The sequence below is a fragment of the Psammomys obesus genome, unplaced genomic scaffold (assembly GCF_907164565.1).
Source record: "Psammomys obesus unplaced genomic scaffold, mPsaObe1.curated_primary_1811, whole genome shotgun sequence".
NCBI lineage: Eukaryota > Metazoa > Chordata > Mammalia > Rodentia > Muridae > Psammomys > Psammomys obesus.
In genome coordinates, this window is record NW_026592890.1 from 6,448,145 (window position 1) to 6,474,923 (window position 26,779).

Consider the following 26,779-nt stretch of genomic DNA (forward strand, 5'->3'; position numbering starts at 1 on the left):
CAGTTGTACACAGCTGTGAGAGGAAGTTCCAGCAGAGGTGTTGCAGCCCTGAGGCAGGATATCCCTGGCTGAGCTGGAGTGCTACAGTGTAATAGCTTCGCTTGGCTGTTCCTTGTATTGAGCATTGCAGCTCCCAGGGAAGAGTTATCAAGTGATCTGAGGAGCTCAGGAGCCTCACCCTGCTCTACTTCCTAGCTGCTTCTCTTCTTTGCTTCTTGGCCTCTTCCAATGAGAGAGTCATACCAAGCAGCAAATTTCAAAAAGAGATTTACTGGGGGAGAGGAATCCAGGGGTGGCTGCCTGTGCTCCTGAGAGGACAGCAGGGAACCAAACAGTAGCCAGGGCTTATATAGGATTTCTTAGGGGTCAGAGCTTTCCAGGGTGAGGATTGGTGAAATTTCAAGTCCTGAGCTCAGGAATTCATGCGTTTTCTTTTTCAGGGATTGGTGGGATTTTTCTTGTAAGTTGGGGTCTGGGCACTGTCCTACCTCAGGGCTGGGAAGAACAGTTAGAAAATTACAATTAGAGCTGCTAGGGAAGTCTGGTGTCCAGAGCCTGGCTGCTTGGAGCTCTGTAGGTGGGGCCTTGGCCACTTTCTTGCCTTTGAGGGCTTACAAAGGATTCCTTCCATCTGCTCAAGTTGGTGTGAATAGCCAACAGATGGAGTACATAGAAAGTAACAGACATGATCGACAAGGAAACCTATAGGTTCTGCATGGATCCAGGTTAGTGAAGCAGTGAGGCTTCTGCAATTCTGAGAAGTCTTGACATGTGTTTTCCTCTGTTTGCTGGGATTTGGGAGAAGGACAGACCACTTGAATGTGGGAGTGCTTTGACATTTGACATGCAGACAGTTGTGCCTCCAGTACGGTTCAGGTCATGGCCACGTATCTTACACTCTGTAATGCTGCTGAGAGCTTGATATTATTCCTCTCCCTTCTTCAGAAAGGCAGAGGCAGGAACCATCCTCCAGCAGCCAGCTCTGCTTCATCTTTTTCCACTGATAGAAGCCTCAAAATCAAATTTTGGGAATTTAGTCTCAAAGATGAAGAATTCTGTGATAACAGTTTGTGAAGGCACACCTATAGTAACATGCCTCTTGCTTTTCCTGGAATAATCTCAAGAAAACAAACAGTCCTTGGGGGCTTTCCTCTGCCATGGGGACAGGGTTCCACAAGGACCATGCTTTAGAAGGAGACGTCTTTACCTAATACACCTGTTGCTAGCTGCTCCAGACTTCAGTTTCCCTAAGTATAGTTCATACTTATTTTGTAAATATAGAACTTTTAAAAGGAAAGATTCTCATGTCTCATATTTTCTTACACATTTTTAAAATTACTTCAGATAAAATAGGAAAGTTCTAAGTTGCCAGGAAAGGTCTAAGTTGACAATTACTTAGAGTCCGTTTTTTTGTTTTATTCCAGATCTTAGACTGTGTAGACATAATCAGGTCACATATTTTTCTTAGCTCTTTAAACTTGAAAGGGTTGTTTTGGTTCACCTGCTAAAAGAAAGGCTAGCACAAAACACCATCTGATGTGTTCTGGTGGTATTCCAAGTCATCTGTAGGTGACATTGAAGGAAAGCCAGGAAAGTTAGCACATGAAGTAAAGGGCATGTGTGTATATAGGTCTATAGAAACAGAACCTTAAGGTAAAGTGGAATCAGGACTTGAGACAGGGTTTCTCACTAGGTCCTGGGGCTTACCAGAGATCATAACCAAGTCTTCATCCTTGGATGGAAAGCACTTTAGTGTGTGTGTTGCAGGGCCATAGACATAGGCAAATACTCTCTCATGGACCGGGTTTTGCTGTATTCGATTTGTTTTTTGAATCAAAGTCTCTGTATAGCCCTGGCTGTACTGGACCCAGCTCTGGCCTAGAACACAACCACACTGGCCTAGAACACCAAGATGGATTTGCCTTCCTCTACCTCCTGAGTGTTGAGATTAAAGGTTTTCAACAGCATGCACAGCTCTGCTGTATTTTTAAAGTAAATCTCAGGGTGAGTTTGGGTGAGTTTGAGTTCACCCACTCTGATGTATCAGTGCAAGTCTTCTCAGAATGTATGTTGCCCTCCTAACCACAGCCCAACAGAGTATATAAGATACTCTATAAGATAGGGGAGGTGTTCTCTGTCTCAGACAGTTGCACAGCCTCTGCTTTCTCAACTCATGTTAGCTTTGTAATAAAAAGTGCTTTCTAAGATTTGACACACAGGTGGTCTAACACCTGGAAGTGAGAAACATTTTTTGATTAAAAAAATGTCAGACTTGAAAAACCTAAGGTGTTTGTAGTAGTAGGTCTCTGTTATGTTGCGGGTGGTTTTTCCTTCTGACCCTTAGCTCTCAGAATAACAACTCATGAGACTCATTAAAAATTATACAAATACGTAGGCCGTATAGCTAAGCACTTGTCTGACTAGCGCATAACTTAAAAGAACTCATATATTCTAATTTACATTCTGCTACATGGCTGGTTACCTGAGCTCAGGCATTATGCACCCATCTTTGTCACATCTTGGTGCTGAATCTCATGCTCTTTTCCAGAATCCTTTCTGCCTGCTGGATGTCTCATCTGTTTTCTGCCGCAGTCAGAGGCCATGGGTTTTTGTTTTTGTTTTTTTAATTGACAGGTTTTGCAGCCATACAAAACACAAGAGATTCCTTCTACAGGTATTAATGACTGTTTATTATTTGCAACAGATTTACGTTCACTGTAGGAACATCTCCCTACATCTGTATGGGCTGGCTGACCCCACAGCTCCACTTACCTCCTTGTGAGCCTGTAGGGTGTGAGTCCTCTGGCAAAGGCTTCCATTTCCCTGGAAAAGACGCAAAAGCCACGTGCTCAGCCCAACAGGAAAAGAAAATGGTAGTCTCTTTTCCATCCCTCACACAGACTTTTGGAATAGTTTCTTTACGTGAGTTTTTGTTTTTTTCAAGACAGGGTTTTTCTGTCTAGCCTTGGCTGTCTTGGCTCTACTTGCTTTGTAGAGCAGGCTGGCCTCAAAATCACAGATCACCTGCCTCTGCCTCCCTGAGTGCTGGGATAAAAGGGGTGCACCACCACAACTGGCATTGGAATAATTTCTCAATAAAGAAAAAAACAAAAACCTCTGAAACCTGGTGATCCGTACCTTTGCTGAAGACCTTTGCTGGTGCCAGGAGCTAACTTGTTAAAAAACCTGTATGGTAACTGTTGGCTTTTGACTAGACTGTCTCCAGAAGGGTACCCAAGTCACTGGGACTTGTGCCTCAGCAGAACATAATGGCTTGACTTCAGGACAGAGGAAGTTCGGGCTAACTTTGATTTATTCTACATGAAAGTGTTTCAGAGCTTTTTCTGGAATAAACACTCCAACAATGAGAGTGGAAGAGGAAAATCACTGGTGGACGAAGCCAGGGTGGCTGTTAAACGGCCTCAGTCTCTGGTCTGGTTTGCTTTCTCATCACTCTAAAGCTGTAAAGGTGGGGCAGGCAAGCAAGTTAGCAGAAGCACTTGGGGCAGTCAGCAAGTTGTTAATGGCAACTTCCCATTGTTTTAACTGTTTCTCTAAGGCTCGTTTTGTTCCAGGGAGCAAGTTAAGTCATGCTTAGAAGTGAGCAGTACAAGCAGTGTTTCAAGTAAATCACTAAGTCAGTATCTAATAATGGTCTTTTCTACCTTAAAGGTCTAATAAAGGTCTTTCCTACCTTATTCTAATTCAAATGCACTACCTATTAAAATATACTTAGATATATTTTGAATGAGGAGGAAGAAAGACATGCTTCTAAAAACAAAATGCTTTTGAAGTAACACAAACATCCAGTTTGCTACTCATCACAAAGGAGATCCAAGATGATTCTCTACACTTGCATTTTTCTGAATGATTCCAAGTGATGCTGGATCTTCCTAGCTTGTTGGGTTGGTGTAGACTGTGTACACCTGTTGAGAAGCATCCTGTTCTGTGCAAAGGACCCAGGACTGTAGGCGCTGCTTTTTAAAACTATTTTATTTACGTTTCTTAAATCTCTTTTTCCCTACTCCATCCGAATACCTTCCAACACCCCAACACCAGGTAGGAGGGCGAAATGGTTAGTGGGAGAAGGGGCACAGTTCTCTTAGCTGCTTCCTGCTGGTTAGGGTCGTCGGGTTCCTTGGAACCAGTCCAGTCCTTGTTTTGGGGAGAGCTCCAACTTCTTGTCTCACTACAGTAACAGTGACAGGAGCTGTGGTGGCGGGGGGAACAGCAGCCTTGTTCTTTCTGGACACTACCCCACAGTTTCTGGACTCGCATTTATTTTCCCTCCAGAGTTCTCAGATTTAAACTGTCTGCATCTGGCAAAGAGCGCCTCTCAGAGCCTGCAGGAGGCAGATAGTTTGCTGCTGTGGACTATTTGAATCAGTCCCACACCTCACACCTGGGATTAAAAACATGTTTATATCCACAACACAGGACCAGGGTCAGTTTGTGGTCACTGGTCTATTGTAGCTCCTGCTTTTAAATACTGCTCCTACCTCCCCTCTACCAGCTGTAAAAAATGCTACAAAAATATAAAATATATCCAAGTATTTAGGCACTTTTTAAAAACTTTACTTTATTTGGGGTTCCTTATGCCTCTACCTCCCTTCCAACCCCCCAACCCTAGGTAGGAAAGAAAGAAGGTTAAAAGGGAAAGGGGATGTAGACCTCTTTATTTCTTTCATCTGGGCAGGATCCTTGGGTTCTTTGGGGGCAATACCAATCTCAGTTGTCAGGGTATCCAGCAAGCCAGGTACCCAGCAAACACAGCAAGCAGTCTTTCTTCAAAGCAATCTTTCAGTTAGTCTCCTCTACTGCACCTTCTGTCCTTGGGCTCTCATATTTATACTAACTCCAGCTAGGCAAGACCACACCCCTCTCCATGCTGCAGGAAGCAACTATCAGCTGTGGACCAACTAAGGCCCATGTCCCATACTTGGGATTAAAACAAAAACCTGCTTATATAATATAACTGAGCTTGTAAAGAAACCAAAACTTCCACTACACAAGTATGTTCCTAAATGTGGTTAAAAGAATTTTTTTTTTCTCTTATGGCTACTAATAAACTTTGTGAAAGGGCTGAGAGGAGGCTTGGGAATGGTGCTTTTGGACAAAGGCAAATTGATCTGTAAGTTTGAGGCCAGCTTGGGTGGGGTGGGGGTCGGGGTGAGCGGTACTAAGGTCTGGGTCTGTCCTGTCCCACGGTACTTAAGATCATAGTGACTAGAGCAGAGTCCACAGGATTCACTGGTGCCAGCACAAGATGGACAGGCTTCATCTTGCAGTGCCTGCTGCAGCAGAGGGACTTGAGCTGCTCTGCCATCTGTGCAGAGGTAACTGGGTAGTTAAAGCAAGAATGAGGAAAGAGAAAGGGGCGCATTGACACTGTATGAGGGTAGGAAGGAACAAAAGGGGAAATAGGGCCCTATTTTGGGTTGTGAGCTAGAACAATCAGTTCTCTTAGAGACTTGGAGGGTTCACAGACAGGAACTTGAGGGAGGCCAGTGTCCTTCTAGGAACATGGCCTTTCTTGTGTTTTTAGATAAACAATGCCAGTTTCCACTCAAGGCCAGGAAAGGTAGAAGGGGAGGGAATGAAACTATTTATGCTGATATTCTGCATTTTCTTAGGTTATGGTTAGGTGGATTCAAGGTCAAGTCTCAAAGGCTTTGACTGGTGTGTAATTGGGGATAGTTTTTGTACTGGAACAGTACATAGCTCATCTCTCTGATAAGATACATTTGCCCTTAGTGCCAAGGGTAGACATGCTATTGTTGGGCAGGATGAAAAGATAACCATAACAATTCCATAGGAATACCTGTGGATCCCTGGAAAATTGATTGTGTAGGTTAGCCATCTAGCCAGACACTGGCATTCAGGTAAGGACCATCATCAGATTGTGGTATTTAAAAAAAAAAACCATCTGAAGAAAATTTACAAAATTTGACTTTTAGGTGAATATACAGCAGTTTTCTTCCCATCTTCCATTCTTAATTTGTTCAGTGTAAATTTCCTGAAAGATTTTTTTATTTAATGTGTCTTATAATTTATCTCATGATTCTTTAATCAGCTGAGCCCTGAGAGAACCACAACCAACCATGAATTCTCGTGTGTGTGTTGGAACAGGGTCTTGCTCAGCAGCTCAGGCTGGTCTCAGATTGGTGGTTCTCCTGGGAACAGAGATTCCAAAACTGCACCACTGTGCCCAGCTCTGGGTCATAGTTGCTCTCAAAATTAAGTAATCAAAACAAACAACAACACAAAGTGAAACACAGTGTACAAATACAGTTGCTGCGCCTGTTTCAGTTAAAGAAATGCATTTTCTTCCACAAAGCACTCGAGAAATTTTTCAGAATACATGCAAACACAACACTCCAAACCAGAAACAAAATAGCACAGTGGTTGGATGAAGATAGCCGGAAAAGGCAAGAAGAGTCAGTCCTAACTCTTGCTTAGTCGTGATGATTCATGTGCTCCTTCCATGTTTTGGAAAGGAATCTTTCCATATAAGATTAGTTAAGGCCTTAAAATGAAGATGGGGTTTCCTTTTGCAGTGCAGCACTCCTACAGAGTCATTCCTGGGTCTGTGGGAAGGGCCAGGAGAGGGTAATCGCTTGTCTCTAAGAGAGCTTAGAAGTAATCTGTTCTGTAGCAAAGCGGTGTCTTCAGAATTACACAGATTTAGACATAATGATTCAGGTCAGCTGTGAAGCTACATTTCATATCTTTTCAAAATAAAATAGGAAATAGTCTGTCAGGTGAGCAGTTCTTTTCATTTACAGCTGCCCAGTTTTAGAAACTGTTTCTTTAGATACAACATATCTAGGCCAAGCCTTGAAGCTCCTTTGAAGGCCACTGTTCTAAAATCCACAAGGGAAGTCTTTGAGAGGGAAGTTTGGTGTGAGTTGCACATCAGAACAGAGGCTTTCTCTGAAGAAGAAGAGGGATGCCCTTTCATTCTGGTCCTCAGCAGGCCATTCAGTTCTGCCACTATCAGGCTAAGGCTTCCAGGAGTACTTCGGCCGTGTTTATGTTTCCCCCAGCTCCAAGCCCTAAAGCTTGTATTTCCTTCAGCAACTAATTCTAGTGCTAGTGATTACCTTATAAAGAGCTGTTTGTGGAAGCATGAGTTGTTGAGTTGCAGTTACTCAGTCTGGTCTTCCTAAAGAATGTATATGATACTGTGACTAGACATAAAGGTACTGGTGAGATGCTGCTCTTTCCAAAATAAGAGTCCTGGAAATGATGTTACATTTTCCCACTGTTCCACTCGGGGTTGGAGCTTGGTTTCACAGTTCACTGTAAACCACTGGTAACAGTTGTGCTTATCTAAAACTAGTTCTATATGGAGATGAAGAGATTACATATTGTCTTAGGTTTTCTATTGCTATGATGAAACACTATGACCAAAAAGCAAGTTGGAGAGGAAAGGGTCTATTCAGCTTACACTTCCACATCATATAGTCATCACTGAAGGAAGCCAGGACAGGAACTCACACAGGGCAGAAACCTGGAGGCAGGAGCTGATGCAGAGCCCATGGAGGGTGCTGCTTACTGCCTTGCTCCCCATGGTTGGCTCAATCTCCTTTTTTTTTTTATAGAACCCAGGACCACCAGCCAAGGGATAGCACCACCCACAATGTTCTGGGCCCTCCCCCATTGATCACGATTTGAGAAAATGTTCTGTAGGCTTGTCTATGGCCAGATCTTATGAGGCATTTCTTAATTGTGGCTCCCTCCTCTTGGATGACTTTAGCTTGTGTCCTGTTGATGTAAAACTATCCAGTACACATGCTAAAGTCACATTGTTGCTAAAAAAAGAAGAGGAGAAGGGGGGACGGGGCCAATTCTAGGGGATCTGACTCCTGGTCCCTGTGGGCATCGACACTCATAGATACTTACTTACATACTATGTATACTTTTTAAAATGCAATAAAAGAAATCTTAAGAAAAAACTGCCTTGTAGTTTATATTTCCAGCTGAAAGGTGATTGAAATGCAGAGATAGCATTGAGCTAGCTGCCTGCTGATGCCTACTTTCACCAGAAGCATAGGAGACATCAAGAAATAGTTGGAAGAAAATGTTTGGGAGGGCACTCCTAGGGCAATATACAAATGTTAGGTTTTACTTTAAAGAAGAAAAGAAAATAGTTAAAGTTTGATTGGTTGAAAAACTAGGCAAAGCCAGGCAATGGTGGTGCACGCTGTTAATCCTAGCACTCAGTAGTCAGAAGCAGGTAGATCTCTGTGAGTTTGAGGCCAGCCTGGTCTACAAAATGAGTCCAGGACAGTCAAAGTTACACAGAGAAACCCTGTCTCTACCCCCATCCCCCCCAAAAAAAGAGAAAAAAAAAAAAAAAAAGACTAGGCTAAAAGCCTTTTTTTGTTTGATTTTTTTTTTTTTTTTTTGAGACAGGGTTTTTCTGTTTAGCCCTGGCTATCCTGCAACTCTCTTTGTAGACAAGGCTGGCTTCAAACTCATAGAGATCTGTTGGTCTCTGACTCCTCAGTACTGGGAGTAAAGGCAAGCACCATCATGCTTGGCCTAAGCCAATGATTTTTGCAGAAATTAACTTGTAATGGTCACTGGTCACTTTTCACAGAACCATGTGACATTCTGGGGTGCAGACTGCCCTCAAGATGTATGATGGAGACTGACCCAAAACCAGAATAGAGTTCAGAGTTCAGTGAAGGCTATGGTTAGTGTCAGATCAGTTCTTTGTAGAGAACCCTGAAGCCCTTCTATGAGGCACCTGTGTATCTGGTGTGTACCACACGGACATTGGAGCCTAAGCAAAGAAACAGTCTTTACTGCCAAGGAGCCAATCTGTTTGTTTGCTCTAGTGAAGGCAGGAACATGTGTTTCTCTTTGGATATTGCTGACATGGAAGGGCCTTTGGCACTTCTAGGGGAAATACAGCAGGTGTCAGTTGGATATGTGATTCTAGGGCCCAGGAGAGAGGCCATGCAAAGGGATTGAATATAGCTGAGGTCTGTGAGGCAATTGGCATGATTGTTGTCTGAGAAAGAAGAGAGTCAGGCCTCACCTTGAACAGCAAGATGAGGAGAAGCTTGGAAGAGACTGCTGTGCAGGAAGAAGCGCCAGGACCAGTTCCTTAGTGTACTTACCTGGCTAGGACTGTGGGCAGAGACGGATGTCTTCCCACATGTGCATTCATGATTATTGCACTGTCTGGTTCTCCTCAAGTCTTTTTTCACAAAGGTGTCTCGTTTAAAGTGATTAGGTGTGAAAAGAACTTGTGATGGAGGTTTTTCTTTTTTTCCCTCAAATCTGATTTCATGTTGTATTAGTGTTCTTCAGTTATCTGTGACATACTTGTTTCAAAACAGTCACTTTCTCAGTCATTGTTGATAGCTGGGCTGGGAGGGCTTCTTCTCCCTTCCAGTCCATCTCAGTAGTGGACTGCCTTCCAGTGGGCACGGTAGTTGGAAAGAGTTCATAGTGGGCTCTTGGAGGTAGTGTTTTGTTCTATCTTGCTTTGGTATGGATTTTAAATAGCAGTCACTCATTAAATTGCCAGTCTTATATTTTAAAGACTGATATGCCTGTTCTCCTAGCTGTTTTCTGTTCTTTCTCTAAAATAGAAGCTGAGTGTCACTAAATGCAGAGGCGTGTTCTGCCTTTTGCAGACACGTTGCTGAGCTTCATGCACAGTAACTGATTATGGGGAGACACATGTTGATACACAAAGTTCCCATCCTTCAGATTTCAGCTTGGGCTGCCAGAGCAAAGCCCTGTGAATCGGTTGGCTGAACAGACAACAATTCCTCATATTTCTGGAGGCTGAGGAGGTCAAAATGAAGGTGTCAGCAGTTTGACTACTGGTAAGGACCCCTTTCGGCTTGCAGGTGGCTGACACTATGTACCACATTGCCTCTCTGTGATGCTTGCAGGTAGAAATGGAGAAAATATAATTTGCATCTCTTTTCCTTCTAGAAGGGTGCTAATCCCACCGTGAGAGTAACATTCTTGTGACATTACCTAGACTTAACCTCCTCCTATAGGCTTCAGTTCAAATTGCTATCAGCATATGTAGATAGAGTCAGTCGGTTGACATCCGTGTCCTCATAAGGGGGCCAGACAGTCACATGGCAAAGAAGGTGCCACTGAGACTACTAGGGCCATCCCATAACAGTAAGCACGCTTAGACTTTTTCAGGATTGACATATATTAGTCATGAGTACTTTTGAAGAATTGCCATCATCTGCACGAGTTGTTTTCATTAGTAAAGTCTTATGTGCCAAAATATCCCTTCGCTTTGCATGAAGGCACATGAGAATATTGGAGGCAAAAAGAAAAACATGCTCCATGGAAACCGTCCATACCATTAGCATTGTTTGGGATCCCCACACCTTTTTTCTTTGGAAACCTGTCTGTTGAAAGTGTAAGAAAACATGTTCTGTGCTTTTTGTTGCAAACTTTGATTGAGTAGCTTAAATCGCTGCCTGTTTCAGGTAGAATTCAGCAGGTCTCATCTATGTTCTTGCTTTCCATCTTTGTGCCTGTGTTGCTTGAATACCCTGTAGACACGCCATCAGATGTTGGGTTTTTCGGTTGGCAGCCAAGATAAATTTCTCTCTTCGTCATAGTTCTGTCTGTGTTTATCTTTAATACACTGATGAATTCATCATTCCTCCTGGGGGATGTTTTTTCATTCAATTATAGATGATGAATTTAAAATTTTTTATTTATGTTTATTTTATGTGCATTGATGCTTTGCCTACATGTCTGTGTAAGGGTGTCAGACCCTGGAGTTGCAGACAGTTGTGAGCTGCCTGTAGGTACTGGGAATTGAACTCAGGTCCTCTAGAAGAACAGTCAGTGCCCTTAACTCCTGAGGCATCTTTCCAGCCCTTACTCAAGAAAATGTTTAAAGGAATATTTGGCATGATGGCACATGCCTGTTGTCACAGAACTGGAAAGTGTGGCAACAGACTCACAAGTTTGAATTTAACCTGGGCTATATAAACCCTGTCTCAAAAACAACAGCAAAACACTATTTAATGAATGATTGGTTTATTGTAAAAAAAAAAAAAAACAGCCATATAAATTCCATAAGCTTGTTGCTTCTTAAGGAAAAAATGTATCCTCCCTTGTAGTCAGTCATTCATCCATATGTCTTAAAATTACCGCTGTCCTTAATTTTAATTAATTCATTTCATAAAAAAATATTCACCACTGTATACCCAGAGCTCTCTGAGATGCCAGGGATATAACTGCAGAGTCAGCTGCAGAGGTGCGTGTCACAGTATCTCAAGAGCAAAAGGGTCCCATGTTAAAAAAGCTCTGCGTATATGTGAATCCTAGCCCTTGTAGTCAGATATCCCTGGTTTGACTATTTCGTGGCTTCATTAGGTTATGTGGTTTCCCTTAAGCTGTTTGTGTCTGGGAAATACAGATGCTGAGTGGCATGCTGTCACAGCAAGAAGTGGATGTCAATCATAAAAATCTCTCAATCCTTTAGGCACAAAAATACAAAGTCTTTAACAGTATCAGATGCAAGATCCCTAGAGACTGTCACAAAGCAGGTGGTAACACTCACCATCTTTCCCAGGACCCAAGGCTCTTCTGTGATGTTCAGCTGGTGGCAAATTTATGTCTAGCATTGTTTCTAGCAACCATGGCACGCCCCATGCTATTCTCAGTGAGGAGCTGACACCCACAGAATCTTCCCTGAGAGTTTGCCAGCTCTGATGTGTGCCTGCCTACACCCTTTGCTTCCCACACGTAGTTAGTGTACTCTGGGATCTGGGGAATCGAAGAAAACCTCTCAGGAGTAGTCCTATGTATACTGAGATGACAGGCTCCTCTGAGATTCATTCCAGCGTGGCCAGCAGTTCTTGATTGTGATAAAGGATTTAACATCATCTTAGTACCAAAGTAAGCATTCAGTGAGTATGTTAACCCGTCCACACAGCACTGCACACATTTGTTAACTGACTAATGTCATTATCTGTGAGAAAATTCTAAACATTAAAACCTTCCTCGGGGAAACTTAAACATGTATGAGAATATATTAATGAAACCCATTATTTTATAAGTCATCTAAACTTTTTCATTAAAAAGTTACTTTAGGAACATCTTATTTTCCGAATATGACAAGATAACATGCTTAACATGATCAAATGTATTTTCTCATTGCTCAGGCATAAACATTTCTTGTAAATTACAAAGAATTATAATAATGAATTTCTACTGCATCTTTATTTTCCAGAAAAATGAATATCTTTTGTTAGCCCCTTTTAGCCTGAAGACAAAAGAAACAAAAACAGTAAAGTAGGGTTTTCTGGTATTTGAGAATATATGAATAGCATAATGTATTCATTATTCGCTAGTCACATTTCAGCATGAGGTAGGAAGATCCACCCACTATTGCATTACTCTTGATTGTGACCCTGGACAGTGTAAGTGGGGGAAATGAGCTGACATGCACATGTGTATTCATTGTTCTCCGTTTCTGGAGAGAACAATTATGGAGACAGTGTGGCCAGCTCCTCAAGCCCCTGCCACTGTGACTTCTACACTGTGGGACACTGTAACCTGCAACTGAGACCTTTTGAAGTTGGTTTTGTAGGGTATTTTATCACAGCAACTTAAAAGAAACCAAGCCAGTTGTCCTGTCACCCTCAGTTTTCATTGGGTTTTCTTTTTAGTTATGCATGTATTTTGTCCTCCTAAAACAAATTAAGGTTGCGATTTACTCCTACTTGTTCAAGGGTCCTACTCTTTGGTTGCAGGTGTTGTTTGGCACAGCAGATGGGCAGGTGATCGTCATGGACTGCCATGGCAGAATGCTAGCCCATGTCCTCCTGCATGAATCTGATGGCATCCTGAGCATGTCCTGGAATTACCCCATCTTTCTGGTGGAGGACAGCAGTGAGAGCGACACAGACTCAGATGACTATTCTCCTCCTCAAGGTAACCTCCTTGTTGGCCTGTACTTTTTTACAGTTTATTCACTTTGTATCCCCCCTGTACCTCCCTCCCTACTCCCCTCTCAATCCCACCCTCCCACTTCCCCACCCGTGTCCCTCTCCCAGTCCCCTGAAAAGGAAGGTCCTCCTCCCCTTCCCTCTGTTCCTAGTCTATCAAGTCTCATCAGGAGTGGCTGCATTGTCTTCCTCTGTGGCCTGGTAAGGCTGCTTCCCCCTCAGGGGGAGGTGATCAAAGAGCAGGCCAATCAGTTCATGTCAGAGACAGTCCCTCTTCCCATTACTATGGAGGCCACTTGGACACTGAACTGCCATAGGCTACATCTGTGCAGGGGTTCCAGGCCATCTCCACGAGTGGTCCTTGGCTGGAGTATCAGTTGTAGAGAAGACCCCTGTGCCCAGAATTTTAGGATATGTCGCTGTCCTTGTGGAACTCCTGTCCTCTCCAGGTCTTACTATCTCCCACTCTTTCATAAGATTCCATGCACTCTGCCCAAAGATTGGCTGTAAGTCTCAGCATCTGCCTTGATACCCTGCAGGGTAGAGCCTTTCAGAGGCCCTCTGTGGTAGGCTCCTGTCCTGTTCCCTGTTTTCTCCCTCCTCCGATGTCTATCCTCTTTGCCTTTCTGAATGGGGATTGAGCATCTTAGTCAGACTCGTACTTCCTGATTAGCTTCCTTAGGTGTACAGATTTTAGTATGTTTATCCTATATTATATGTCTAATATCTACTTATGAGTGAGTATATACCCCGTGTGCCTTTCTGCTTCTGGGATGCCTCACTCTGGATGATCTTTTCCAGTTCCCACCGTTTACCTGTAAATTTCATGATTTCTTTGTTTTTTTTTTATCACTGAGTAATATTGCATTGTATAGATGTACCACAATTTCTGTATCCATTCCTCAACTGAGGGGCATCTGGGCCGTTTCCAGCTTCTGGCCTATACTTCTGTTGCATGTAGAAGAGAGAACATTTTGAAAGAGAGTGACGTCACTTGATAGCACCTTACACACACTATCTAAGTCACTGGAGAGGCTCTTAGGCTAACATGCAGCAGAACTGGCTTCTCTCTTTGATGAGTCTTCCCTGCTACCCTCCTCTCACTATCCTGGCTGAGGTGCTTGTGTTCCACATGCTCAGGTTTTTCTAGATAATAAAATGAGACTTATGCCTCCTCCTGTCCTTGGGGTTTTGTGAGACTTAGCTGCTTAGCAGGAATAAGTTTTCGTTGCACATGAAAAACTGTTTACTATTAACAAGTTATTTAGTATGTGGTATGACCAAATCCCTAGGGGTTTTAAAGCTGGTGGGTTAGCTTCAGTTGTGTAAAAGAAAGATTCATTCTGCCATTCCAGAAAGCATTAACTGAAGGTCAGTAGGTCTTAGGAGAAGTGTGTACAACACCCACAAATCCATTGGGGAGGTAACTGTCCCATCCTGATGGGACACATTCTTGATAAAAGTGTTTGTCGTATTTCAGCAGCTTCAGAATAGAAATGTCAGTTTCTATAAAACGTGGATAGCTTGTCTTCAAACGGAAATCCTGTCTAGTAAGTAGGATCCCAGATTTACTCATCATTATTTTCTTAGAGGAGGAAATAGGATGCAAAGAGCAAGGTTACAAAATGAGTCTAACATTGATCTGAGGCAGGAGTGTGCCTAACGCTTCTCTAACCGAGGTGCACTTCTTCGAAGCAGTGGGTGCCTTAGGGGTAGCGCGCATTTGCCTTTTAGAAGTAGCAGTATTTGAGTGCAGCAGTGCTATGAGGCACTGGCTTAGAGTGGAGAAAGGGATGTAGTCTGGGGTTCCCCAACCTGTGAATGTGTGGGGCACCCTGACCAGCCACTGGAGATGAGTTCAATGCGACTAAGACACCTACAGAAGCTTCTGAGAGTTCTGACTAGCCAGGTGTTCAGAGAGGTTTTTACTTGAATAGCTTTTAATGCATTTATTTTATATGTATGGATGTTTTATCTGCATCTGTGTCTGTGTACCACATGCATTCGCTGCCCACAGAAGCCAAAAGAGAGCATCAGATTCCTGGTACTGGAGTTACAAAAATGGTTGTAAGCGTCCATGTAGGTTCTGGGAATCAAACCCAGGTCTTGTGGAAGAACAGTGAGTGCTCTTAACCACTGAGCAGCCCTACATTTACTTTCTCAAGTAATGTGTGGATGAGCCAGTTTGTGCCTGCAACAAGACCATTCCTAGAACTTCCCAAACAGTTCCCTTGCTGGTCAGATCATCCACACACGGTAAATATTTATGAATCATATCTGGGCTCTGTTCTCTCTGTAAATTTGCTCTCTCCTGTGGTAAAAACCTTAAGGAACTAATACTGCCTGCTTATTGCCTCTGACATTCAGGGAAGCTTATTACTCTGTGCATTAGACCACATTTTTTATCCCTTTCCCACCATTCTTTATGTTATACAACATTTAAGTAATTTATACTTGATATCAAAAGAAACACATAATACGTTAACATGGGTTAATAAACTTACACATGTTCTCAGTCAGTTACCTCTGGGTCTGCATATTCTGCATCCTATTTTTCATTCCAGCTTCCAATGCTGGTGCCCACAGTGTGACCCCCGAGTGCTGCAGTTCTTGCTTCACTTGGTGGCATCCCAGGTAGAGTGTGATCGGTATTATTAGACAACTTTTAGGATATTGTGTTGGTTTGGATGAGAATAGCCCCCATAGGCACTTACGTTTGAATACTAGATCCCCAGTTGATGGAACTATTTGGGAAGGATTAAGAGGTGTGGCCTTGGAGAAGGTATGTTACTGGGTATGGAATTTCAGGTTTCAGAAAGCCCACTCCTTTCCCAGTGAGCTGTCTCTGCCTCTTACTTATGCATTAAGGATGCAAGCTCTCAACACCTGCCTGCCTGCTTGCTAACTCTAACCCTCTGCAACTGTAAGCCTCAAATTAAATGGTTTTTTTTATACATTGTATTAGTCATGGTATTTTCTCATTGCAATAGAAAAGTAATTGATTTCCTTGTTTTTAGTAGCTGAGTAGTATTTCATTGTGTAAATGTACCACAATATCCGTATCCATTCTTCAGTTGAGGAACATCTAGGTTGTTTCCAGATTCTGACTATTACGAATAAAGCTGCTAGTTGAGCATATGTCCTTGTTGTATGGTGGAACATCTTTCCGGTATATGACCAGGAATGGCATAGCTGGGTCTTGAGGGAGGGCTGTTCCCAGTTTTCTGAGAAAGTGCCAGATTGATTTCCAAAGTGGTTGTACAAGTTTATACTCCCACCAGCAATGGAGGAGGGTTAGCCTTCCTCCACATCCTCGCTAGCATATGTTGTTGCTTGAGGTTTTGATTAGCCATTCTGATGGGTATAAGATGGAATCTCAGAGTTGTTTTCATTTGCATTTTCCTGATGACTAAGGACTTTGAGCATTTCTTTAAGTGTTTCTCCGTTTGATATTCCTCTGTTGAGAATTTTCTGTTTAGCTCTGTACCCCACTCCCATTCAGCAGGGGATCAAAGCAGATGCTGAAACTCACAGCCAGACTTTGGACAGAGTGCAGGGAGTCTTATGGCAGAAGGGATGGGATGGGGTAGGGAGGGATAGAAGGACTCAGAGTACAGGAGCTCCACAAAGAGACTAGCAAAGCCAAAAATCTGGGCCCAGGGGGACCTGCTGAGACTGATACATCAAGTAAGGACCATGCATGGAAAGGACCTAGACCCCTTGCTCAGACGTAGCCCATAGGCAGTTCAGTCTCTTAAGTGAGTTCCCTAGTAAGGCCAACAGGGCAGTCTCTGACATGAACTCGGTTGCCTGCTCTTTGACCACTTCCCCGTGGTGGGTGGCCCTACCAAGCCACAGAGGACAAGGATCCAGACAGACCTGATGAGACTAATAGACTAGATAGTAGGGGAGGAGGACTCCCCCTTTTCAGTTGACTAGGGAAGGGAGAGGGGGAAAAAAGAGGAAGGATGGGACTGGGAGGCGATGAGGGAGGGGCCTGCAGTCAGGATACAAAGTGAATAAATTGTGAAAACTAGTAAAATAAAAATTAAAAAGAACAGTAGCCGAGTCAGCACCATGGAACAGTGCAGCCGTAGACGCCTGGATCAGGTTGTGTGCTCATTGCCTGCTTTTCACTTAGCCCTTGTGTTTCTACAGATGGCCCTGCAGCATACCCCATCCCTGTGCAGAACACCAAGCCTCTGCTCACCGTCAGCTTCACTTCGGGAGACATCAGCTTAATGAACAACTATGATGACTTGTCTCCCACTGTCATCCGATCGGGGCTGAAAGGTACAAAATGCACCATTCCCTAACCCCACAGGTGGGGCCCGTGCACACCTGCCCCCCGTGCACACCTCCCCACCTGGGTTGCTGCTCTACCTGTAGTGCCTGTTGGGCTTAGTGGAGTCACTTTGCTGAGCTCCTCCGTGCATCTTGACAAGTCCAGTAATCGGGGAATCTGGGTTTCTGATACCCAGTCTGCACCTTCGCCTTCTCCTTTCTCCATGCTGACAAGGATGGCCTGCTGTTGACTGTGTTTATATCTGACTGTCATTTCCTCAGATGGCAGCACCTGTCACTTCTGAGGCAGCAGATGGTACACAAGTTGTTCTTTTACACAGAAGCCCGTACAGTTTTGGCAAGCTTATTAAGGAACTGATCATCGTGCAGTAGAGTTACCTGGAAAGACCTGTGGAGGTTCCAGACTGTCATATACAGGAAGGGCAAGAAGGGCTGATACCTTCCTGTGAGGAAACATTTTCACAAGAGAAAAATTACTGGCCTTGATTTTTCTTTTAATAAACCTACTTTATTTAGAATCATTAAATGCTTTTAACTCCCTTCCAACCACCCCCCACAACACCAGGTAGGAGGGAAAGAAGGTTAGTGGGAATAGGGACGGAGTTCTCTGTTGTACTTTCTGCTAGGTAGAATCATGGGGTTCTGTTGGGGGCAAGTATCAAGTTCAAGATTACTAAAGACATAATGACCTTGGTAGACTTTTTGCAAAAAAATAGAAAAATCTTACTTCTTTAGGATTCACTGAGTCAAAGTTAAAAAAAAAAAATTAGATTGTAAGGCTAGTCTTTGATACCACAGGGACATACTGTCATCTGAATAGGGAGACAGACCAATTTTCTGTTCAGCTGGTTACTGTCTGAAGCTGGCCATCATGAAGAGCCATTGCCATGGCAGCAGCTGCTGGTTCTCTAGGCTCTCCAGGCACCACGGGGATGTGATGAGTCATGTCTGCACATCACACTTGGCAGCGTATAGTGCACCTACTAAGTCTGCTTTCACATTATAGCATATTCTTAAGCTGATTGTACTCATTCTGAGGTGTCCCATTGCCATTTCAGAACTGCATCTGTAAGGAATGAATGTCTGTAATCTCCCCTGGACAAAACCTATGCAAAGTCTTCATTCATGCCTAGAGAGTTCCTAGGGAGTTGCGTGTGTATTTTTCTGTTGCTGACACACTTAAATTCTTGTGCAACTTTGTTCATTTTTTTCTGAATGTTCTGTTTTCTGTTGAGTTAAAAATAGGACTGGCCATTTTAAATTCCTCCTTGGATCACCTAGTCTAAAGTTATATTTTTCTTCAAAAATTCTAGTTTTAAACTTTTAACCGTTGTTGCTGATTTCCTGTGATCTGCCTCTCATTGTAGAATCTTGAATTTTGTTCTCTCAGATATCTGGTTACAGTTCAAAACAATGTAATTACCATTCATTGCTGTTTATTCTTTACAGATTGTTTTAATTTTCTTTTACCACCTTGCTTATGTCTCTGCCTATTTTTTTTATTTATCTCTGTGTTATCTATCTATCTATCTATCTATCTATCTATCTATCTATCTATCTATCTATCTATCTATCTGTCTGCTCCTTGAATGTATTATTTGTTATGTCTATCAACACCTCTAATACTTTCTTATCAAGTGTGCATTATGGGAATAGGAAAACAATAAGTGAACCAAATTAGTCTTTAAATGTGCTGTGTTTTAACTCCATTTTTTAAAAATAAATTTTGTATTATAGTCATCACCTATGAGAATTCTAAATCTAATTTGCAATGTTTTCAGTTACTTGTGTTGTAGCTGGGGATAGTTGTATACTTGTGTGCTGTGCTGTCTCATCATGATTTTAGAACGTTAAGTTCACTTGAACTAGTGTCATCTACTAGTTAATCTATCTAATAGTAAAAATAGTAATATTTTTCCTATCTTGTCAGGATATTTGTTTCCGATCTGATATCAGAGTAGTTTAGATTCAGTCTTACATGTGGTATGAACAGCAACAATAGGTCTTATTTCTAAAATTTATTATTATTCTTTTCTTATGATTTGTGCTAGTAAATAATGGAAAGAAACAAGCACTGTGAGACCAAAGATGGCATAGTTATTACTTTATGACAATACTATGAGAAAAACTGGTGGACAGAGACACTGAGAATAGTCAGATTTTGCAGTTTAGGATTACCAAAGATGCTGTGTCCCTGATTCTTTGGGAAACAGTCTTGTCTCTTCAGGGTCTCATGAAAAGCTGAAGGGTCTCTGATCCCTTGGTCGTTCTGTACTGTCTCAGAGAACTTATCCAGGGGAGAAAGGTAACTTGTGATGCCTTTTATTACCAGCACGGTCACTCACGTCACGTGCAGCTATTCCCCAACCACCCCTGTCTTTATGACCAGCCTCTTCTGCATCACCTGTCCTGGTTAGTTTTCTGCTGTGATTCTGGAGGCAACAGAGATTGGTGTCTGCCTTGAGTAGTTCCACCTTGGGATGCAGCTGGCTGAGTAATTCACCTCAGACTTCTGCTTAGTGCACAAGGAGCAGGAGATGGGCTTTGGTGTGATTTTGTTGTTGTTATTTAAAAAATGCCTGAGTCATGAGTTCAGGTATTCTCTGACATTGGTGGTGGTAGCACATTTCTAGGTGGTGAAATTGGCTTCCAGAGACCTTCACATGGCTTCCCATAGGTATCAGGGAACAAAAGATGCCCCACCATCTTCCCAGGGTGCCCAGCGGTGTGTGTTTGTTTGTTTGCTTGTTTTTCATTTTGTAGACACTGCCTCCCTCCCCCACCCATCCACCCAGCACTCATAATGACTGACTGAGCTATTTCCTTGGGCCAAGAATTGCCCCTTTCATTCATCATTTCATTGAGTTCTCTGAGAATCAAGATGTTTTTGAGATGGGTTTCTTCTGTGGATGGGCTAGTGTGGATGTGTTGCCACCTTCCTGATGTAGCATGTCTGTGCCTTTCTCTTCCCCAGAGAAAAGGGGAAATAAACCCCCCTCTTTTTTTTTTTTAATATGTGTGTACATATGTTCACATTTCTGTGATTATGTATGGATCCCAGTGAATGCCAGGTGTCATCCTCTATACAGAAATGTAGTATCTGCTAAGCCAAGCATGATGGCATATGTCTTTTATCCCAGCACTCTAGGAGGCAGGGGCAGGCAAATAGCTGTGAGTTTGAGGCCAGCCTGGGCTACATGGTGAGTCCAGGACAGCCAAGGCTACACAGTGAAACTCTTTCTCGAAAAACAAAAACAAACAAACAAAAAATAGTATCTGCTTTCTTTGAGATGGGGTTTCTTGTTGGCTGAGCACTCCCCAGTTGGACCTGGCTTGATCTGGGGGTTCACCTGTCTCTGCCACCCCTCTAGCAGTGAGTTACTAGCATGCCCACCACACCTGGCAAGTCCCTGTCGTGTGGGGACTGACTCAGATGCTGATGCGTAACTGGCTGGGCTGTCTCTTCAGCCTTTGAAAGAGAAAAGGGAATCAAATAACAAAACCTTCTTAATTAAAAACAAAAATTAAAAAAGGACTTTCCCTATGATTTTACCATAACATAGTAATTATTTTCCCCCTTTCTATCAGTCCACATACACACATATATATGCACACATGTACACACAAATATACATGTATCTCTTGGTTAATAAAAAAAAAAAATCAACTGTTTACCATAGAAAACTAAGGGACAGAGGGCCATGTTGACCTCAGACGCCCAGATGGTGTTATAAGTGTATATGGCACCATTCTTTTTCGGCTAAGTCTTGGCTACCTCTTTTTGAAGGTCGTAAGATTGGCTTATGGAATATTCTAGTTTTCTTTCTGTTGCTCTGTTTCACAGAGAAGCCTTGTCTTAGAAGGAAAACCTTAAAAAAAAAAAAAAATCCCCCGCAGACATTCCCATAGGCCTGTCCCTCAGGTGAGACTCTGCTCAGATGACTCTGGGCTGTATCAGTTGACAGTTAAAGATAACCGTGACAAGAAGAATAGTATGAATCTGCTGTTTTTCTTTATGTAGAATTTGTAAAAGGCCCAAATGCCCAGACATTTGAAGTCCTTGAGAAAGGTAGGTGAAGCATGGGAACAGACCAGTTAGATGCTTTGAGGCTTGCCAGGCCCCTGCATGCCAAGAGCTGCAGTAAAAGCAAAAAGGGGCTTCTGCAAACAACATTTATTTAGGCTGCTTCTAAATAGCCTATTTATTCTAAATAGCCTCCTTAGAGATTTAAAACATATTAATAAGAATCTTGGAAAGAAGCATTGGAAATTGTTTTTTTTAAGTGATAAGCATAATTTATTAAAAAAAAAACTGAAAAGAAATGTTATGTCTATTCTGTTTATCTAGCAGTCAAATGGATACTTCCTCTTATTCTTGTTTCCTCATCAATTCATGACCATTTCGAATTGCAATCTCAGGAACCTTGCCCCTCTAGAGAACTCAGAACCTTCGTTACAGCGCATAATTCCAGGTTGTTTGTTTGTTTTTGTTTTCAGGGCTTCATGAGGTAAGTGAGTGGAGCATAACTGGGCCCTGCTGAATCTCAGAGAACCAATACTTTCTATTGTATCCCTTGATGTTACAAGTTCTGTCTTTGCCAGAACATGAAGTGACAAGTGTTGGTAAGAGGACCTCACCTTGGCAGATGACAACTCTCAGCTTGTCTTTGCACCTACACGAATGACATTCCTGGGGCTTTGTTCATAAAGACCTAGACTCGCTCTCACCTCCACACACAGATCACTTGAATTCTCAACACCAGCTTGGCTTGGTTCTGAGCACTCTGAAGGCATTGTGCAGCCATGCCAGTGCTGCAGAGGCCACAGCTTGCTTTCTAGTTTAAAATTTATTTTGTGTCAAAAATTCACAGAATCTTAAAGAAAAAAGAGTGGTACAGTTACTCAACCACCCACTAAGCTGGGTGGGTCAGATGAGGAACCTTAGGAACATTGCCATCTTTTTTTTCCTGCTCTTTTAGTATTGTGGTCAGGGCCCATCCGTTGCAGCTTTATTCTAGTTTCTTTGTGTACAGAATGCTAGTCTTTAGAGAAGGGCATTTCAATCTCATGATCATGACCAGGCTTTTCTCTAGACACAGTTTGGCATCAGGTGTGGTGGTATTTACTTGATTTTTGAAATTACTTTTCGTTTTCTGGTATCAGTTTAATTCATGTGAGAAATCTTGTTTGTTGGTGGCTGCGTGGTCTCAGCTGCTTATAGCCTTCTCTGGTCTGTTCGTACCGATGAGCTTAGTGCCATTTCCTGGTTTTTGCTCTGTGCTGACTCAGTGAGAAAGCTCTGGGAGGCTGATTTGCCTCGGGGAATTGAAGTTCACTGACCACAGAGCGCATTGGCTTTAGAATTAGAACCATTCCCATCACATGGGGTTTGATCACATGTGACCTGGGATAGGATGGGCACTGATTTAGCCCTGGTTCTGAGCTATGTGGCTATCATGGTGGAGCACCTTCAGTGATTTAGTCCAGCCTCTCTACAAAATGAATCTGTATTTCAGAGAGCTATATAACCAAATGGTGGTTTTAGGGCATTGAAGGAAAGGAAAGTACTGTGATAACTATTAGTACTAATCATTATCTATCTGTCTGCCTATCTGTCTATCTATCTTTCCTGCAAGAGATAAGTAGTTGTTCATTCTTGAATAAGACAGCATTTACTGGCCGTTTGCAAGTGGGTATCTCATTTCTGGTATGAAGATTTCTCTGCTCATGCTGCCTGCCACTCAGCCCAAGTGCCTTTGCCCTTTCCCTCACACTCTCACAGGTGTTCAACTGAAGTCAGGGCTCCTGTGCCCGCGTGCATCCAGTGTGTGAGCTTTATGGGCCCAATGGTGCCCAGATATCAATTAGTACACTTGGGTTTGTGCTGGTTTACTCTTTAATCGGAGAATTCATAAGCAGACTCTTTTAGCGACCTGTGGCATGGAGGACAGCACAGTAGGAAAGCCCTGATGGAACAGGAGAGTTCACAGCTGTGTTGGGGTGATGATACTGAGGTAGGTAGTTAGCATTGCAGCATTTATCCACTTCCATCCTATATTTATGTGTATGTATCTCTGTGTGTACTTTAATAATTAGATCTTGCTATGTAGCCCAGGCTGGCCTTACATCTGTGACCCTTTTGCCTTAGCCTACCAAGCAGCTGGGATTAGAGGCACACGTTACTATAACTGGCTTTAACATACCAGTATTCTTAGATCTGTTTTTTACCATGATTTATTATGTTCCGAGGAACAGCAGTCCCTATCCATATTAAACCTGTTTTCAGTTGAGTATTGCTATCTTGTACAAAATGTTCCTTCATGAAAGAAAAAGGAAGAGCCGCTGATGGCTTTGTTTAGGAGGTGTGTTCTAAGCTGCTGAAGACACAGTGATGTGGCTATTGAGGATGGCTGTGTTCTCATGCTAATTGACCCTTTTGTGTGGTTTCAGAGGTGGTGGCCCAGTGGTGTACACAGGGAGACCTACTGGCCGTTGCTGGGATGGAGCAGCAGGCCCAGCTGAGTGAGCTGCCCAATGGTCCTCTTCTGAAGAGTGCCATGGTCAAGTTCTACAATGTCAGAGGGGAGCACATCTTCACGCTGGATACACTTGTGCAGGTAAGGACACCTGAAAGTGCCAGTGGGTTGCTATGCTCCAGTTTGGGTAAATAATCATAAGCTAGTTATTATAGTTAGCTTTGGCAAGTTGTAGTTTAATCATTTTTTCCTCGACTCTTGACTTTAAAACCAGTAAAATAGGGAAGAAAGCAGTTTTTACTTTTTAACCAAAATGCTTGATTCCTTTTTTTTTTTTTTTTTTGCTTGATTCCTTTTTAAAAGCAGACGAATAGAGAGTAAATAGAGGAATCTGGTTCTGATTTGGCCACTTACAGAAAAAAAACCCAATGAATAAATGCTCTAGGTCTTCACACAGTCCTTTGTAAGGGGGACAGTCACTTTTTTGAGTTCTTCCTGTAACAAAAATGAAGTTTACAAGGCAAAAATAAATGGAGAATTAAGTAGAACTCTGAAGTAGATCTGTGACAGCCCTACGCTTTCCAGGGCTGTTTGTAAAGGTGTAGAGCATCAGAAAGATGTGTTTCAACCGGTGCTTACTTCAGACATGCTTGCTTGTCCTTTAGTGCTACAAGCAATCATGGAACTGCCTGATGGGTGAGGGTCTCTCTAAATATCAGCGTTTCACCAAGAAACCAAGTCAGCCTCACCTCAGAAAATCTCGGTGGATATTTTTACTTACCTTCAGCTAGAAGTACAGCCAGATGTGTAGATAGAGATAATTAGGAAGTGGGACTATGGTCAGACGAGATGAAGCTGAAGATAGAGATTCCTAGTCACCTGCACAGAGACAGTGGGTTAAGTGAAATTGGATTAAGTGCCAAAGAAGTGAATAGTGAGAACAGGCAAACAAAGAAGTGTCTATGATTCGATATTAGAGTATGGCCGTCAATTAATAAGTAGCAGATGCAAAGGAAATAGAATGTCATAAGGAACCATTTTAAATGGGAAATATATCAGCCTACAGGCTAGCAGTTGAATATAGACATGGCAAAACTGGATTTGGAGGTTTTTAAGGTTGAGTGGTGTCTTCATGATGATGGCAGTTATACTGTAAAATATTTTCAGTCAATCAGTGTTTATGGAGGCGTTCGTATGTTAAGTGTTGTTCTAGAGCAGTGATTCTCAACCCTCCTAATGCAGTGACCCTTTATTATAGTTTCTCGTGTTGTGACCACCAACCATAAAAGTTTCCATTGCTTCTTCGTGACTGTAATTTGCTACTGTTATGAATTGTAATGTAAATATTTGATATGCAGGATATCTAATATGTGACCCCAAAGGGTCACAACCCACAGGTTGAGAACAACTGTTCTAGATGCTGGAGATGTTGCTGAAATAGTCAAGATAACGAGTGAGCAACAGTATGTTTTCTGAAGTAGAGTAAAATATCTGAACTTTAACTGTGTAATGTGACATGGTATGCAAACAAAATAAGGAGCAGGAGGGAACATGAAACAGAGAGGTGTGAATGTTTATAAACTACTAATAAGACCTAGCCAAAAAAAAAAAAAAAAGAAAAGAAAGAAAGATAAAGAAAGAGAAGAACACTGAGCAAGGGCAAGGTGGAAAGTGGGCTTGAGGACAGCCTGATAAACCTAGAGGACATGCACAGGAAAGAGAGTGCATCAGGAGCCGTGAGAGTATTAAAAAAAAGGAAGGACAGCTTCAGACTGACTTCCTGATAAACTGGAAGGTAGATAAAAGCACAGATGGAAATAGGATGCACCTTGCTGGGTGATAAACTGGGAGGAAATCCACGTTTTTAAATCAGGTTGTCGGTGCTGTTTTCTCCACTCTCATGGAGTCAGAAAGAGTACTTGTACCTGAAATGAGGAGTTAGAAAGGTCAGTGTAACTTCTGGTAAAGACCTTCTTAACATCATCAATGTATGACAGAGCAAGTATACCAGCTGGAGTCCTTCCCCTCCTACTAAAACCACGTGTGCTTTCAGGGAGCCCCACTTTATGACCAGCTCTAATTCCATTTACCTCTGAAAGGTCTTTTGTCCAATTAACAGCCACATCATATAACTTTGAGGGTTAATTTTTCAACATCTGGGGACATACTCAAATGTGCTAGTAGCAGACAAGTAGGAGAGGAGGGGAAACTTTTCAGTCTTTCTAAAGACGTTTGTATTTAATTGGATATTTGTGAATTCCATAAATATTCATACCTTATGATTTTGTCTTAGAGTGTGTACCTGTCCCACTGGCTTTCTATTCACTGGATAGAGAATGTTTTGCTCTGCTTTCTCAGTTCAGAGAAACCTATCTCAAACACAAGTGGGAGAGGATGGGAAGCTTTTCAATCTTTCTAAATTCATAAGACTTTCGTGTTTAACTTGTTAACATGCTCTTTTAAATCTACCCAAAGATTATGACCTTCTCTCTAAACCCGTGTAGTGTGTAATGCCTCTAGCATGTATTACTTTAATGTCTTATTTTCTTCAAGCTAAAGGCCACATTTGCCTTCATTTTCCTAACTTCCCTGTGATGGTCAGCTTGGAGTACTGCCATCACCCGACCTGTGGATACTTTCCTGCCATAAAGAACTAGTGTCCGAGAAGCCTGTTTGTCCTGTACTTTTACCTCTTAGAAACATGTTTTTGTTTTTGTTGTTCAGTAAAATGGCCTTTACCCAAATGGACTAGGGAGAAAATGGGCTTCTATGTACTGAATGTCAGGCGGTTGATTTTCTGAGTGAGATAGTACACATTCTTAAGGCTATTTGTTGGATCAGAGCACTAGTACTTAGGAGAAATGGCCACTTGTAGTAAGAGAAGCACCACTTATTGGGTTGAGCCAAGAGCTGTAGTTTCCACACTTATTAGCTGGAACTAAGTTACCTAGCTCACTTGTCTTCACTGTCCTCAGGGCTTAACTTGAGCAGGAGTGCCTGTCTGACAATTGAGAGGGCTGTGAGAGACGCATATAAACACTG

At 42.5% G+C, this 26,779-nt stretch overlaps 1 protein-coding gene across 1 annotated transcript in view; it reads left to right on the forward strand.

Annotated features, from left to right (window-relative positions):
* The window catches only part of Tulp4 (TUB like protein 4), a 108,525-nt gene that overhangs the window by 56,734 nt on the left and 25,012 nt on the right, over window positions 1–26,779 (forward strand). The window contains exons 4-6 of the mRNA XM_055615944.1: window positions 12,762–12,942; window positions 17,115–17,249; window positions 23,712–23,878. Of these exons, the coding sequence (XP_055471919.1) occupies window positions 12,762–12,942; window positions 17,115–17,249; window positions 23,712–23,878 (483 nt within the window). The remainder of the gene's footprint in view (window positions 1–12,761; window positions 12,943–17,114; window positions 17,250–23,711; window positions 23,879–26,779) is intronic.